Source organism: Gorilla gorilla, chromosome 20 (genome assembly GCF_029281585.2).
Source record: "Gorilla gorilla gorilla isolate KB3781 chromosome 20, NHGRI_mGorGor1-v2.1_pri, whole genome shotgun sequence".
Taxonomy (NCBI): domain Eukaryota; kingdom Metazoa; phylum Chordata; class Mammalia; order Primates; family Hominidae; genus Gorilla; species Gorilla gorilla.
Genome location: NC_073244.2, coordinates 58,989,668 through 59,005,902, shown reverse-complemented (window position 1 = coordinate 59,005,902; position 16,235 = coordinate 58,989,668). Strand labels below are relative to the sequence as shown.

Sequence of the window (16,235 nt, the reverse complement as noted above, 5' to 3'; positions counted from 1 at the left end):
CGCCACCCTGCCCAGCTAATTTTTATATTTTTAGTAGAGACGGGGTTTCACCATGTTGGCCAGGCTGGTCTCAAACTCCTGATCCACCCACCTCGGCCTCCCAAAGTTCAGGGATTACAGGCATAGCCACCGCACCCGGCCTGCTATGAACATTCTTGTAGGTCCTTTTAGTGGACATAAGGACCTATTTCTCAGGCACATACCGAGGAACAAAACTGCTGAATTGCATGATGCGTGGTGTTCGGCTGTAGTTGCCCGAAGTGCATAGACCAATTTGCATTCCCACCAGCAGTGCATGGGGGTTCCTCTGTCCTTATCTTTCAGTCTCTCTCTCTCTGTGGGTCTCTGTCTGTCACTCTCTGTGTCTCTGTCGCCCTCAGTCCCCATCCTGCCTGCACTGGTCCTCAGCTTCTCCCCCAACCCTCCTTCCCCAATGAGCTTTGACCTTTGCGTGACAGAAAGAGGTTTGCTTCCCTCACCCAGACCTCCTCCTCCTCCCCCATAGGACCCCACCACCCCCCATGGCTCCCCTGGCCTTGGTGGGGGTCACACTCCTCCTGGCGGCTCCCCCATGCTCCGGGGCAGCCACCCCAACCCCCTCCCTGCCGCCTCCCCCGGCCAATGACAGCGACACCAGCACAGGGGGCTGCCAGGGGTCCTACCGCTGCCAGCCGGGGGTGCTGCTGCCCGTGTGGGAGCCCGACGACCCGTCGCTGGGTGACAAGGCGGCACGGGCAGTGGTGTACTTTGTGGCCATGGTCTACATGTTTCTGGGAGTGTCCATCATCGCCGACCGTTTCATGGCGGCCATCGAGGTCATCACGTCAAAAGAGAAGGAGATCACCATCACCAAGGCCAACGGTGAGACCAGCGTGGGCACCGTTCGCATCTGGAATGAGACGGTGTCCAACCTCACGCTCATGGCCCTGGGCTCCTCCGCACCTGAGATCCTGCTGTCAGTCATCGAAGTCTGCGGCCACAACTTCCAGGCGGGTGAGCTGGGCCCAGGCACCATCGTGGGCAGCGCTGCCTTCAACATGTTTGTGGTCATCGCCGTGTGCATCTACGTCATCCCAGCCGGCGAGAGCCGCAAGATCAAGCACCTGAGAGTCTTCTTTGTCACTGCCTCTTGGAGCATCTTCGCCTATGTCTGGCTTTATCTCATCCTTGCTGTTTTTTCCCCCGGTGTGGTCCAGGTGAGCAAAGACCCATAGATGCTTTCTTGGTGCATGTGTGTCTGCAAAATCCAGAGAGGTGCTCTTGGCTTGGAATGTTGATTGCTGTATTTGCAGAAATGCACACTCACATCTAAGAGGGCTGCCAAGTACGGTTGTGCAGGTCACAGACTACACAAGGGGATTGAGCCAAACAGGGCAAGTCCTGCTGGAGGGGCTGGAGTCCTGCTGATGCTACCCAGCCATATCTCTGGAGGGTGCAGCAAACAGTTATTTGTCCAGAGGGATGCACTGTTTTGCACTTAATAACAGTACACTCACTTGGAAGGGGCACCTTTTAGCTCCCAAAAGGGTGTTGTATGTACTAACGGAGCCCCCGTGATCTGTGTAATGCATGCTACGTATGTTCATATGTTTTCCTACACTCCCTACCTTTAGCATAATTGATTCCCGCTTTTGCAATAAGACATCCTCCATTCGCATAATTCATACTACCCTTGCATATAATCCAGCCTAGTGTTTTCTGACATTGCTAATTGGCTTGAGTAACTTAGTGCAATTTGCATAATTTATCCATGGGCTCGCATAGATACATACCTACATCTGCATAATTTAGCCATTTGCCAGATATGTAATCACGGTTTGCATAATTCATTCATTATTCATCATCAATTTCTGATGTTGGGATAATTTATGCCACTTCAGTGTAATGTATACTCCCATCCAATCCAACATCAATATAAGCCCTGTGACCACTTTGCATAATTTATTCCAATAGTGAGACAAAATTTAGATCCACAGCTGCATAATTTATACCTATATTCTCATAATCATTAGCCTTTCGCTCACCCCATGTCTTAACTCGCATACTATGTAGTCTTCCTTGACAATGTTTGCCTAATGTATTTCCCACAACCCCATGACTGCCTCCTACATTTGCATAATTTATTTATGGGCCTGGCCTAATTCAGTCACACACATGCATAATTTATTTGCAGGTGTCCAGGATTCATTCACACATGTGTGTAATCTATTTTTGCCTATCTGTCAGGTTTCTGCCAGTTACAGTTTCTTCCCAGGAAGGATCTGAAGCTAGAGATAGAAAAATGCCTTGTGGGTTTTCTGTGAAGGAGGATATATAACAGAGGGATCAGAAGCCACAGTGAGGAAAGGGGAGGACAGTGGCACCAGAAGACAGGGCTCCTGAAAGAGGGAGAGAGAAAGAGGAGAGAGTTTCCCATCTGCCATGGTGAAAAGTGTGCAGTGATATATCGTACAGTTTAAGGTGCTGTTAAAATGAATGGTGTCCTGACTTAGGCTTTCAGAAAGGCCTTTGAAGCTAGGTGTGGTGGTTCATGCCTGTAATCCTAGCACTTTGGGAGGTCGAGGCAGGAAGATCACTTGAGGTCAGGAGTTCGAGACCAGCCTGGCCAACATGGTGAAACCCCATCTCTACTAAAAATATAAAAACTAGCCTGGCATGGTGGTACCCGCCTGTAATCCCAGCTACTCGGGAGGCTGAAGCAGGGGAATTGCTTGAACCTGGGAGGTGGAGGTTGCAGTGAGCCGGGGTGGCCCCACTGCACTCCAGCCTGGGTGACAGAGTGAGACTCTATCTAAAAAAAGAAAGAAAAGAAAGGAAGGAAGAAAGGAGAATGTAACAGATATTTTGTTACATCCCCTTTATTTCTGCTGATCTGAAATTCTTAGGTAATCAAAGAGAGATCTTGTGGCCTCAGAGTTTGATCCATGCATCTGAAGCCAGAGATTTAGGTTCAAATCCCACCTCTGCCATTCCCTCACTGTGTGACCTAGGGCAGGTTCCTTATCTTCTCCAGGCCTCAGTTTCCTCACCTGTAAAATGGGGATCATGAGAGTGCTGACTTCATAGGGCTACCATGAGGATTAACTGAATTGTTCCGTGTGGAAAGACTTAAAATAGTCTGCCTGAAACAGAGTAAATGTTAGCTATTCATTAACAAACTCCCCTATGCATTTGGCTTCCCAAAAAGTCAGTATAATGTCCAAACTGTGTTATAAAGAAAAGATTTCTATTTCTTTCTTTTTTTTTTTTTTTTTTGAGACACAGTCTTTCTCTGTCGCTCTGAGGCAGCGATTCTCCTGCCTCAGCCTCCTGAGTAGCTGAGATTACAGGTGTGTTCCACCACGTCAGCTAATTTTTGTATTTTTAGTAGAGACGGGGTTTTGTCATGTTGGCCAGGCTGGTCTCGAACTCCCAACCTCAAGTGATCTGCCCGCCTCAGCCTCCCAAAGTGCTGGGATTACAGGCGTGAGCCACTGTGCCCTGCCTAAAGAAAAGGTTTCTGGGCCGGGTGCTGTGGCTCACGTCTGTAATCCCAGCACTTTGGGAGGCTGAGGCGGGCGGATCACAAGGTCAGGAGATAGGGACCATCCTGGCTAACACGGTGAAACCCCGTCTCTACTAAAAATACAAAAAAATTAGCCGGGCGTGGTGGCGGGCGCCTGTAGTCCCAGCTACTGGGGAGGCTGAGGCAGGAGAATGGCGTGAACCCGGGAGGCGGAGCTTGCAGTGCGCCAAGGTCGCGCCGCTGCACTCAGGTCTAGGCGACAGAGCGAGACTCCGTCTCAAAAAAAAAAAAAGAAAGAAAGAAAAGGTTTCTAACAGAACAGTCTGCATTTCCACCTGGAAATGCTTCATCACAACTACCCTCATGATAAGGGAGCCAGATGCAGGCATCTATTTATAATGAATAAGCTGGGCTTCAGAGAAAGAAAAAGATCAGAAACCACTGCATGCAAGAAGTCTAGGCAGAGGAGCAGGTAGCCACGAGATTTAAAACAAGCGTGTTTGCAGTATGTTAAACCATACAGGAAAATACTTCATATAAGATATACATAAGGCCGGGCACAGTGGCTCACGCCTGTAATCCTAGCACTTTGGGAGGTCGAAGTGGATGGATCACCTGAGGTCATGGGTTCGAAACCAGCCTGACCGACATGGTGAAACTCTGTCTCTACTAAAAATACAAAAAATAGCTGGGCATGGTGGCAGGCGCCTGTAATCCCAGCTACTTGGGAGGCTGAGGCAGGAGAATCGCTTGAACCTGGGAGGTGAAGGTTGCAGTGAGCTGAGATTGGGCCGCTGCACTCCAGCCTGGGTGACAGAGTGAGACTCCATCTCAGAAAAAAAAAAAAGAAATTTAAAAAAGATATACATAGGCCGGGCGCAAAGGCTCATGCCTGTAATCCCAGCACTTTGGGAGGCTGAGGTGGGCGGGTCACCCGAGGTCAGGAGTTCAAGACCAGCCTGACCAACATGGGGAAACCCTAACTCTACTAAAAATACAAAATTAGCCGGGCGTGGTGGTGCATGCCTGTAATCCCAGGTACTCAGGAGGGTGAGGCAGGAGAATCGCTTGAACCCGGGAGGCGGAGGTTGCGGTAAGCCGAGATTGCACCACTGCACTCCAGCCTGGGCAACAAGAGCGAAACTCTGTCTCAAAAAGAGAAAGAAAGAAAGAAAGAAAAATAAAAAGAAAGAAATCCATAAAACAGAGTTATAAATTCTAACTATCATAAACAGTGTTTTCACGGATAAGAACATTAGTGGCAGGTTCTGAAATGAGACGGCATATGGGACATTTCTGCATTGTGTGGGACTGTCCCGTGCGGATAAGAATGTTAGTGGCAGGTTCTGAAATGAGCCGGCATATGGGACATTTCTGTATTGTGTGGGACTGTCCCGTGAGTTGCTGGATGTCATCAGGCCAGGAAAGGCCAAGACCATGTCCCCCTCCCTAGTGATGATGGCAGCCCATAAATACCCCCAGATTTCCAATACTCTGTCTCAGGGGTGTGCCTGCTCCACTGAGACCTGAAAATGTCACAGTGCCCTCCCAGGCTGGACACATTCTTAGTGGGTGCTCTAGAAAGACATTGTGAATTGGCTAGAATCACTTTTTATTGACCTGCAGGGAGGAAGGAAAATCTTAGGGGTTTGGGATTGTCTTCTGATGAATAGAGACTTCCTTGCAATATACATAATGGTAGGTTCAATTAATACAAGGGAGAGAGTTCATTTCACAGCTTGCGCTGAACATTCGGCTCCTTTTCCCAAATCTGCCTGTTGGCTTCATGCAGTTTTACTATTTGCAAGTCTTGACTGTTCTCTGAGCCAGCAGTAAACACAGTGATAGCAGGTGTGGCAACTGGATCTTAGATATTTTTCCTACCAGGCTCATTTTTAAGATACTCTGGGGGCCTTCTTTTTTTTTTTTCGAGATGGAGTCTCACTCTGTCCCCCAGGCTGGAGTTCAGTGGTGCAATCTCAGCTCACTGCAACCTCCGCCTCCTAGATTCAAGCGATTCTCCTGCCTCAGCCTTCCTAATAGCTGGAATTACAGGCGCACACCACCACACCTGGCTGATTTTTGTATTTTTAGTAGAGATGGGGTTTCACCATGTTGGCCAGGCTGGTCTTGAACTCCTGAGCTCAAGTGATCCACCCACTTTGGCCTCCCAAAGTGCAGGGATTATAGGCGTGAGCCACTGTGCCTGGCCTTCGGGGGCCTTGTCATCGTAAATACTCTTTTTTTTTGAAACAGAGTCTCGCTCGGTCGCCAGGCTGGAGTGCAGTGGGGTGATCTCAGCTCACTGCAACCTCCGCCTCCCGGGTTCAAGCGATTCTCCTGCCTCAGCTTCCCAAGTAGCTGGGATTACAGGCGCCTGCCACCATGCCCAGCAAATTTTTGTATTTTTAGTAGAGACGGGGTTTCACCATGTTGGCCCTCGTGATCCACCCACTTCCGCCTCCCAAAGTGCTGGGATTACAGGCATGAGCCACCACGCCTGGCCCATAAATACTCTTTTATCTTTTCTTCTTCATCTTTGATGAGAAAGGTAACATTTGAGTCTTTCCATGAATATCTTCAAGGCAAACCCTCGAGTCTTGGTGGATGCTTTCCATGTGCCAGGCCTGTGCTGGGCCACCAGCAGACTGAGTCTTAGGCCTCTGCAAGCCCAAGATAATAGTACTAAATAATAACGATGGCGATGTTCTTTTTTTTCTTTTTCTTTCTTTTTTTTTTTTTAAGATTGAGTCTCATTCTGTCACCCAGGCTGGAGTGCAGTGGCGTGATCTCGGCTCACTGCAACCTCCCCCTCCTGGGCTCAAGCAATTCTCCTGCCTCAGCCTCACGAGTTAACTGGGACTACAGATGCACACCACCATGCCTGGCTAATTTTGTATTTTTGGTAGAGATGGGGTTTCACCATGTTGGCCAGGCTGGTCTCGAACTCCTGGCCTCAGGTGATCCACCCACTTTGGCCTCCCAAAGTGCTGGGATTACAGGCGTGAGCCACCACGCTTGGCCAGGCAATGTTAATTTCACATCTTGAGTCTTTTCCATGTGTCAGAAACTGAGAATGCTGTGCGCTAGGAATGCAGGTGCTCATTCAGTCTTGGAAATGTCCCCATTGTATAGACCAAGAGATGAGACAGCCATCCCTGTGGTAAAGCCAGGCTCCCAACTCAGAGCTGCCCTGGCTGTGCATGGGAACTGGTTTTATGAGGCAAAAGAGCCAGATGTGTGTCTCTATTAGAGACACAGCCTGTCCATGAGGGCCAGGCAAATGCTAAGGAGGCACTGGCAGGGGTCATGGGTGGGGCATTGAGGGCGTTTGGGTGAACAGAGAGCAGGCCCTCGATGATGGGCGAGGTTTGGAGAAGTGGAGGCACCCCCAGGTGATGGGGGAGAGATGCAGCAGGCAGAAAAAAGATGGAGGGAGAGAGAGGCCAGAAGACACACAGGCTCTGTCCCTTGACAGCAGCTGGGACCACAGGGTGGGGATTGTCTGTTGCTTGGTAGTGGATGAGGATGTCCGGGTTCCTGGCACCTGGGCAGCTGGGCATGGTTCTCAGCATCTAAAAGGTGGATAGATGGATGGATGAAGAGACTAGGAGAGAAAGAGAACACATACACACATGCGCGTGCACACACACATGGACACACACATGCACACACACAGACGGACACACACACGTACACATACACACAGACGTACACACACATGCGTGCACACACAGAAAGACACATGCACACAAACACATGCACACACACAGAAGGACACACACACAGATGGACACACGCACATACACATACACACATGCACACACAAGCACGCACACACAGGACACACACGCACATACACATATGCACATACACATACACACATGCACATACGCTCACACATACACACACACGCGCACGCACGTGCACACACACAGAGATGGGGAGCAAGAGAGGGAGGGAGGGAGAGAGAGAAAAGTAGCTCTGGAGAAACACAGATACTGAGAAAGAGAAAGAAACTCACAAGGGAGGGAAATAGATATCTACCAATAGATATAAAAGAAGGAGATGGAGCCAAGGAGACCGAGGCAACAAGAAAAGAGAGGGAGCCAGGGAGAGAGACAGAGGAGGAGGAAAGGCTAAGAAAACCGCTGAGACAGAGGCAAGGAGGGAAAGAGACAGCGGCACATGCAGAGAGCGATGGAGAGAGGCAGAGACGAACAGGGACAGAGAGAGAACGAGATGGAGAGAGAGAAATGTGGGGGAGATGGGGAGAGGCCACAGACAAAAAGGGAGGACAGAGTTAAAAAGAGATGGGAGGAAGGGGAGGGAGAGAGATGGGGAGAGGCAGAGGTGAACAGAGATGAGAGGGAAATAGAGAATAAGTGAGGAACAGAGAGACAGAGATGGAGAGGAACGGGAGCAAGGAGAGAGAGAGAAAAGGGGGTGGGGAGAGATAGGGAGAGGCAGAGATGAGCAGAGACAGAGACAGAGACAGAGGGGGCGAACAGACAGAACAAGATGGAAAGGGGTGGGAGAAAGGAGAGAGAGAGATGGGGAGAGAGAGGTGAACAGAGACAAGAGGGAAATAGAAACTAAGAGAAGGACAAGGGAAAGGAGAGAGAGAAACGGTGACGGGGAGAGGGAAAAATATTAGCTCTGGAGAAACACAGGTATTGAGAGAGAAAGAGAAAGAAACTCACAAGGGAGGGAGATGGAGATCTACCAGGATATAACAGGACATGGAGACATGTCCAGACATGGGGAGAGGCAAGAGCCAAACAGAGACAAAAAAGGGAGGGACAGAGATAGAAAGAGATGGGGGGAAGGAGAGAGAGAAATGGGGGGAGAGAGATGGGGAGAGGCAGAGATGAACAGAGACAAGAGGGAGGTTGAGAGAAACTAAGAGAGGAACGGGAAAGGAGAGAGAAATGAGGAGGAGGAGAGAAGTGGGGGAGAGGCAGAGATGAACAGAGACAGAACAAGATGGAGAGGGAAAGAGAGAAATGGGGGGAAACGGAGAACTCGGGGGAGAGAGATGGGGAAAGGCAGACATGAATAGAGACAGAAAGAGGTGGGGAGAGACGGGGAGAGGGGAGGAAAGAGAGACAGGGAGAGGCAGAGATGAACAGAGATTGAGATGGAGAGAGATGGGGAAAGAAGAGGGAGAGAGAGAATGGGGGGAACAGAACTTGGGGGAGAGAGACATGGGGGGAGGCAGAGATGAACAGTCAGAAAGAGGTGGGGAGAGACGGGCAGTGGGGAGGAGAGAGAGATGGGGAGAGGCAGAGATGAACAAAGAGTCAGGGCTCACGCCTGTAATCCCAGCACTTTGGGAGCTCGAGGTGGGAGGATCACAAGGTCAGGAGTTCAAGACCAGGCTGGCCAACATGGTGAACCCCCGTCTCTACTAAAAAAAATACAAAACTTAGCTGGCCATGGTGGCGCATGCCTGTAATCCCAGCTACTCGGGAGGCTGAGGCAGGAGAATGGCGTGAACCCGGGAGGCGGAGCTTGCAGTGAGCCGAGATTGCACCACTGCACTCCAGCCTGGGCGACAGAGCGAGACTCCGTCTCAAAAAAAAAAAAAAAAAAAAGAAAAAAAGAAACAGAAAGGGATAGGGAGAGACGACGGGGCGGGGTTGGGGGTTGGGGAGAGAGATGAGGAGTGGCAGAGGCGGACAGAGACTGAGACAGAGAGGCGGGGAGGGAGAAGGCGGCCCGCCCGGCCTCGCCCTGACGCCCGCCGCCCGCAGGTGTGGGAGGCGCTGCTGACCCTGGTCTTCTTCCCGGTGTGCGTGGTATTCGCCTGGATGGCCGACAAGCGGCTGCTCTTCTACAAGTACGTGTACAAGCGCTACCGCACCGACCCACGCAGCGGCATCATCATAGGCGCCGAGGGCGACCCCCCGAAGAGCATCGAGCTGGACGGCACGTTCGTGGGCGCCGAGGCCCCAGGTGAGCTGGGCGGCCTGGGCCCGGGCCCCGCCGAGGCGCGCGAGCTGGACGCCAGCCGCCGCGAGGTCATCCAGATCCTCAAAGACCTCAAGCAGAAGCACCCGGACAAGGATCTGGAGCAGCTGGTGGGCATCGCCAACTACTACGCGCTGCTGCACCAGCAGAAGAGCCGCGCCTTCTACCGCATCCAGGCCACGCGGCTGATGACCGGCGCCGGGAACGTGCTGCGCAGACACGCGGCGGACGCCTCGCGCAGGGCGGCGCCGGCCGAGGGCGCGGGCGAGGACGAAGACGACGGCGCCAGCCGCATCTTCTTTGAGCCTAGCCTCTACCACTGCCTGGAGAACTGCGGCTCCGTGCTGCTGTCCGTCACGTGCCAGGGCGGCGAGGGCAACAGCACCTTCTACGTGGACTACCGCACTGAGGACGGCTCGGCCAAGGCGGGCTCCGACTACGAGTACAGGTGGGTCCCCCGGGGTGGGGGGTGTGCAGGGGGCTGGCGCAGGCCGTGGGTCCCGCTGTCCGGCGGCCTCCAGGCTCTTCGCCTCCCAACTGACTCCTGCAGGATTCATTCGTTCATTTGTTCATTCATTCATTCCTGAGAGCCTGCTTTGTGCCAGGCGCTGCTCTAGACGTGGGGCACACACCACTGGGCCAGGCAGAGAGCATGGCTATCCGAAGGCTACACCTCCCGCCTTCATTATCTACCTCTGGGTTTTTGTTTGTTTGAGATAGAGTCTCACTATGCTGCCCAGGCTGGAGTGAGTGGCACGATCTCCGCTCACTGCAACCTCTGCCTTCCAGGCTCGTGTCTCAGCCTCTTGAGTTGCTGGGATTATAGGTGTGTACCACCACACCCGGCTTATTTTTGTACTTTTAGTAGAGAGATGGGGTTTCACCACGTTGGCCAAGCTGGTCTTGAACTCCTGGCCTCAAGTGATCCACCTGCCTTGGCCTCCCAGAATGCTGGGATTACAAGCATGAGCCATCATCCGGCCATGTTCTGTGTTTTATTGTCTGGTAAAACAGCTGTCTCCTCATGTGCATAAGAACATTAATGTTTAGTGGGCACCTACCATGTGCCAGGTGCTGCCTCCACGCACTCAGTGCACATGATGAATGAGACAAACTCTCAGTCTTCACACCACTCCTCCTGCATTCTTTATATTTCTGTGGTTTTGTGCTGGTGCCACACTGTTTTAATTATTATAGCTCCATTATGTGTATTGCTACCTGGTAGAACAAGCCTTCTCCCACCATTACTAAAGTAAAAATGCTTATTGAGCATGCACAGTATGCCAATGGGTATACCATGGGAACAAGCAGCTAAGGTCCCTGCCCTCAAATTGCAATGAGGATATAAACTACTAAACATATAAAAACTTGAAGTGGCAATAAGTGCTATGGAGGAAAATAAAATAGGAGTGGAGGAGAGAGACGATGGCTAAAGGTCTTTGGTTGTGCCATAAAGCAACGCACCCATCACCCTCTACCATATCTCACAGCCCCAGTCCCTCTCCTTACCCCTCTCCTTGCAAATCTGTGATATTCTCTCATTCAACAGTTCCTCCTGAGCACCTACTGTGTGCCAGATGTCTTTATTTAGGGGATCAACCTAGAACAATAACCAAGATAGATAAGATCTCTGTCCTCATGTGGCCCACAAAATTCATCTATTTGTAGTTCTTCTGTCCATGACACACTATTTTAAGACTTATACCTTTACAGTATGTTCTTTTCAATGATTTTCACCAGCCTACATCATGCTTTGAACAGTATGTGTTGTTAATTCATGCACAAGTCTCCCCTTTCCCATAATGACATTTATCATGTGTCTACTATGTGCAAGAAACAAACAGATCTGGCACCGGCGACTAGTGGTGAACAAAACTCATAAAGTCCCGGCCCAAATGGAGCTCACATTCTCCTGGGAAAGACAGGCAGTTAGGAAGTAAACACTGATTACATAAAAATGCCAGGTAGTGGTAGGAGCTGTGAAGAAAAATAAATCAGGAGACAGGGAGAAAGAGGGCCAATGGCTGAGCTTTTCAGAGGTTCTATCTGCCCAGTAGCCTGACACATCCCCCTTTAATCTTCTCCCTGGGGTACAGCTGAGGCTGAACTGTTCCCAGATCTTTGGTTCTGCCATCAAGCAGCAGCCAATCCCTCATCCCTTTAACCCTTCTCTTCCTGGGACTCAGTTCGCTCATCTTCTCTCCTCTCACCTCTTCTCTCCCCTCTCCTCTCTCTCCTCTACTCTCTCCTCTCCTCTCTTCCTTTCTTCTTTTTCTCAGAGTTTCGCACTTGTTGCCCAGACTGGAGTACAGTGGTACGATCCCGGCTCACTGCAACCTTCACCTTCCAGGTTCAAATGATTCTCCTGCCTCAGCCTTCCAAGTAGCTGGGATTACAGGCGCCCACGACCACACCCAGCTAATCTTTTGTATTTTTAGTAGAGATGGGGTTTCATCGTGTTGGCCAGGCTGGTCTTGAACTCCTGACCTCAGGTGATCTACCCGCCTCGGCCTCCCAAAGTGCTGGGACTACAGGCATGAGCCACCGCACCTGGCAGTTCTCTGTTTCATCGATCTTGAGTTCCACCACTGTGTGCCTGGTTGCTTTTCATAGCCAGTCTTCTTCCCTCTCTGCCCTCATCACTTCTCTTTCCAGCGCTTGGACATTTGCAGGTCTTTCCCTCCACCTCAGTCAGTCCAGGATCCTTTTGTCTGCCCATCTCCATCCACCTTTCCTACCCCGCCCACCCCAGCCTTCCTGGCTTACCGCAGCCTCCACCTCCTGGGCTAAACTGATCCTCCCACCTCAGCCTCCAAAGTAGCTGGGACTACAGGTGCACGGTGTGCTGTGCTCCAGCCTGAGTGACAGAGTGAGACACTGTCTCAAACAAAACAAAACAAAATGCAGCTGTTCACAGGTCTTTGTTCCATCACCCTGCAGCATGGGATCCCTTTGGCCACTCGGTCCATCCTCTCCCAGTGCACCACATCATCCACATACCCTCAGTTGAGGGAACTGCATTCACCATATTGGGGCCTGCTTTCAACTATCTTTTCACCTTTCCACTCCTACCCACCCCTGGTCCGCACTGTCCCCATCTAGAGCCCTGAGGCTTTGTAGAAGGAAGTGAGTGCAGGTGTCACCTCCTGGGATAACAGCCCACTTTGTCACTTACAAATGACCTCAGGACCAAGATTGTTTTTTATTGTTTTTTGAGACAGGGTCTTGCTCTGTCACCCAGACTGGAGTGCAGTGGCACAATCACAGCTCACTGCAGCCTCAACCTCCTGGACTCAAGTGATCCTCCCATCTCAGCCTCCCAGGTAGCTGGGACTACAGGTGTGCACCACAGCGCCCAGCTAATTTTTATATTTTTTGTAAAGATGGGTTTTTGCCATGTTGCCCAGGCTGGTGTGGTTTTGTTTTGTTTTGTCTGAGACAGAGTCTCACTCTGTCACTCACGCTGGAGCACAGTGGTGCAATCATGGCTCACTGCAGCCTCCGCCTCCCAAGCTCAAGCAATCCTCCCATCTCAGCCTCCAATATAGCTGGGACTACAGGCACATGCCACCAAGCCTGGCTAATTGTTTTTGTTGTTGCTGTTGTTGTTTTGGTATGTTTTGTAGAGACAAGGTTTCACCATGTTGTCTAGGCTGGTCTTTAACTCCTGGGCTCAAGCAATCCACCTGCCTTAGCCTCCCAAAATGCTGGGATTACAGGTGTGAGCCACTGCACCTGGCCAGGACCAAGATGTTTGAAGTGAAGGAGGAAATGCTGTTCAGTGGTGGAACCAAAGGGCTAAGAAGAGTCAACATCTTCCTATCCTTCCTTGATTTCCTATCCTGGTAGACATTCGAGGCCTGGCATTGCCTTATCAAGGTACCTTAGGCCAAAGACTGGGAGGAAGGAGACTTGGGTTCCACTCCAAGCTTAGCCCTGGACCCTGTTCCTTGGGCAAGTTCCTGCCTCAGTCTGAGCAGGCAGGTCTGCCATGTACAGTTGTTGAAGCTGTGCACTGCATAAAACCACCATATCTGAGGAAGCTCTCTTCATAGTGGACATTGTAGATTTGCATTTCTATTATAAGAGTTTTCTGACTTATGGAAATAAGTGTCTTGAAGAAGGAAAGCCTTTTTCTTTTTCTAAGTTTCCCACAGGTTCACACCTGTGAGCCTTAGTTTCTCCAAACTAAATGTGATCTCTGAGAACCCCAAACAGCACAGTTTTTCCAAGACTCTGAGATTTAATCCCCTATGATGTTGACACACTAAGGATCTGAAGTTCTAAGATTCTAGAATTCTAACATTTTGATATTCTTTATTTTTTTGAGACTGCGTCTCACTCTGTTGCCCAGGCTGGAGTGCAGTGGCACGATCTCGGCTCACTGCAACCTCTGCCTCCCGCGTTCAAGTGATTCTCATGCCTCAGCGTCTTGAGTAGCTGGGATTACAGGTGTGCGCTGCCACACCTGGTTAATTTTTGTATTTTTAGTAGAGATGGGGTTTCACCATGTTGGCCAGGCTGGTCTCAAACTTCTGACCTCAGGTGACCCATCCACCCCAGCCTCCCAAAGTGCCGGGATTACAGGCATGAGCTACCACGCCCAGCCAACATTTTGGTATTCTAATCCAAACCCTATCCAGTCTCTGACTTGATGGCTTTAAGATTTTTATCTTCTCAGATTCTGTGTCCAGTGCTGGAACATAAGTCCTGTGAATCTAGCCTTCTATGATTCTGATGCCTGGCTTCTAAAGTCCAATCCCAGCTACTGGGAGGCTGAGGCAGGAGAATTGCTTGAACCCGGGAGTCAGAGGTTGCAGTGAGCCAAGATCGCGCCACTGCATTCCAGCCTGGGAGACAGACCAAGACACACACGCACACACACACACACACACACACACTCTCTCTCTCTATATATATATATACATACATATATATATATACATATATATATACATACATATATGTATATATGTATATATATATATGTATATATATATATATATATATGTAAGCTAGGCATGGTAACATGTGCCTGCAGTCGCTGCTACTCAGAAGGCAGAGGTAGGGGAATCGCTTGAGCCCGGGAGGCAGAGGTTGCAGTGAGCCAAGATTGTGCCACTGCACTCCAGCCTGGATGACAGAGCCAGAATCTGTCTCAAAATAATAATAAAATAATAATAATTGTGACACTCTGTGACCATGAGTTGCAAATACCATGACCTTCATGCCTGAATACCTGAGCATGCATCTTTTGAGAATAATGGCATTCTCCTACCTAATCACAATACTATGATCTCACTCAAGAAATCTAACACTGAATTGATACTGTTAACTCAACGTCAATTGAGTGATGCACAGCCCGTGTTTCCATTTCCCCAGTCATCCCTGTAATATCCTTGGTAGCTGTATTTTCACTCCTGCCCTCTCTTCCCATTTGATCCAGAACCATACATTGCATTTCCCTGTCAAATCTCTTTAGTCTCCTTCAGTCTGGATCAGTTTCTCAGCCTTGACTTTTGTGACCTGATGCTTTTGAAGATGATAGGCCAGTCACTAGAATGATTCTCAATCTGGGTTTGTCTACTGCTTCCTGATGATTGGAGTCCTGCACTTTTGGCAGGAATCCCATGGAAGCGATGCTCTATCCCCCTGGGTGCATTGTATCAGGAGGAACATGATGTCCACTCGTCCATTACTGTGATGCCCAGTTTAATTGTTTGGTAAAGATGTTGCTAAATCTTTGGATTAATTGTTTGGCAAAGATGATGCTACAGGATGTATGCAGTGGATCATGCCTGCAATCCCAGCACTTTGGGAGCCCAAGGCCAGCAGATTGCTTGAGCCCAGGAGTTCAAGACCAGCCTGGGCAACATGGCAAAACCCCATGTCTACCAAAAGTATAAAAATTAGCCAGGTGTGGTGGCACGAGCCTGTAGTCCCAGCTGCTCGAGAGGCTGAGGCAGGAGGGCTGCTTAAGCCCAGGAAGTCGAGGCTGCAGTGAGCTGGGATTGTGCAACTGCACTCCAGCCTGGATGACAGAACAAGACCCTGTCTCAAACAAAAACAAAAACAAAGGTCTGGGCGCGGTGGCTTATGCCTGTAATCCCAGCACTTTGGGAGGCCGAGGCTGGCAGATCACGAGGTCAGGAGTTTGAGACCAGCCTGGCCAACATGGTGAAACCCCATCTCTACTAAAGATACAAAAAATTAGCCAGGCATGGTGGCACACATCTGTAATCCCAGCTACTTGGAAGGCTGAGGCAGAAGAATCGCCTGAACCCAAGAGGCGGAGGTTGCAGCGAGCCGAGATCGTGCCACTGCACTCCAGCCTGGGCGACAGGGTGACTCCGTCTCAGAAAAAAAAAAAAAAAAAAAAAAAAGATAGTGCTACAATCTCCACATTTTACTGATCCCTTTATCCCTTACATGTAAATGTCTCATATCCCATGACTTTTAGGACTCTAAGATTATAATATTAATATGTGGATATCACTAGCTAACTGTGCCTCCGGGTGCTTCCCCTGTATCAATTCAGTCCTCACCACAGCGCCAGGAGGTAAACACTATTATTAGCCCATTCCACAGATAAGGAAACCAAGGCTCAGAGGACTGCAGAATCCTGACCGCCCAAGATCACACAGCTGGCATGGCGGCCAAACTGGGCTTGAAGCAGGTCAGCCCATCCTCCTGGGTGCTCCATCACCATGGACAGTGAATCCTGAGCTGAGGGACTCCCTCATCCCTCCACTGCAGG

At 50.2% G+C, this 16,235-nt stretch overlaps 1 protein-coding gene across 3 annotated transcripts in view; it reads left to right on the top strand.

The window, feature by feature from the left end:
- The window catches only part of SLC8A2 (solute carrier family 8 member A2), a 44,368-nt gene that overhangs the window by 5,491 nt on the left and 22,642 nt on the right, over positions 1–16,235 (top strand). For all 3 annotated transcript variants that reach the window (XM_055369852.2, XM_055369851.2, XM_063701488.1), the window contains exons 2-3: positions 506–1,196; positions 9,262–9,926. In XM_055369852.2, coding sequence (XP_055225827.1) covers positions 522–1,196; positions 9,262–9,926 — 1,340 coding nt within the window. In that variant the 5' untranslated portion in view covers positions 506–521. The remainder of the gene's footprint in view (positions 1–505; positions 1,197–9,261; positions 9,927–16,235) is intronic.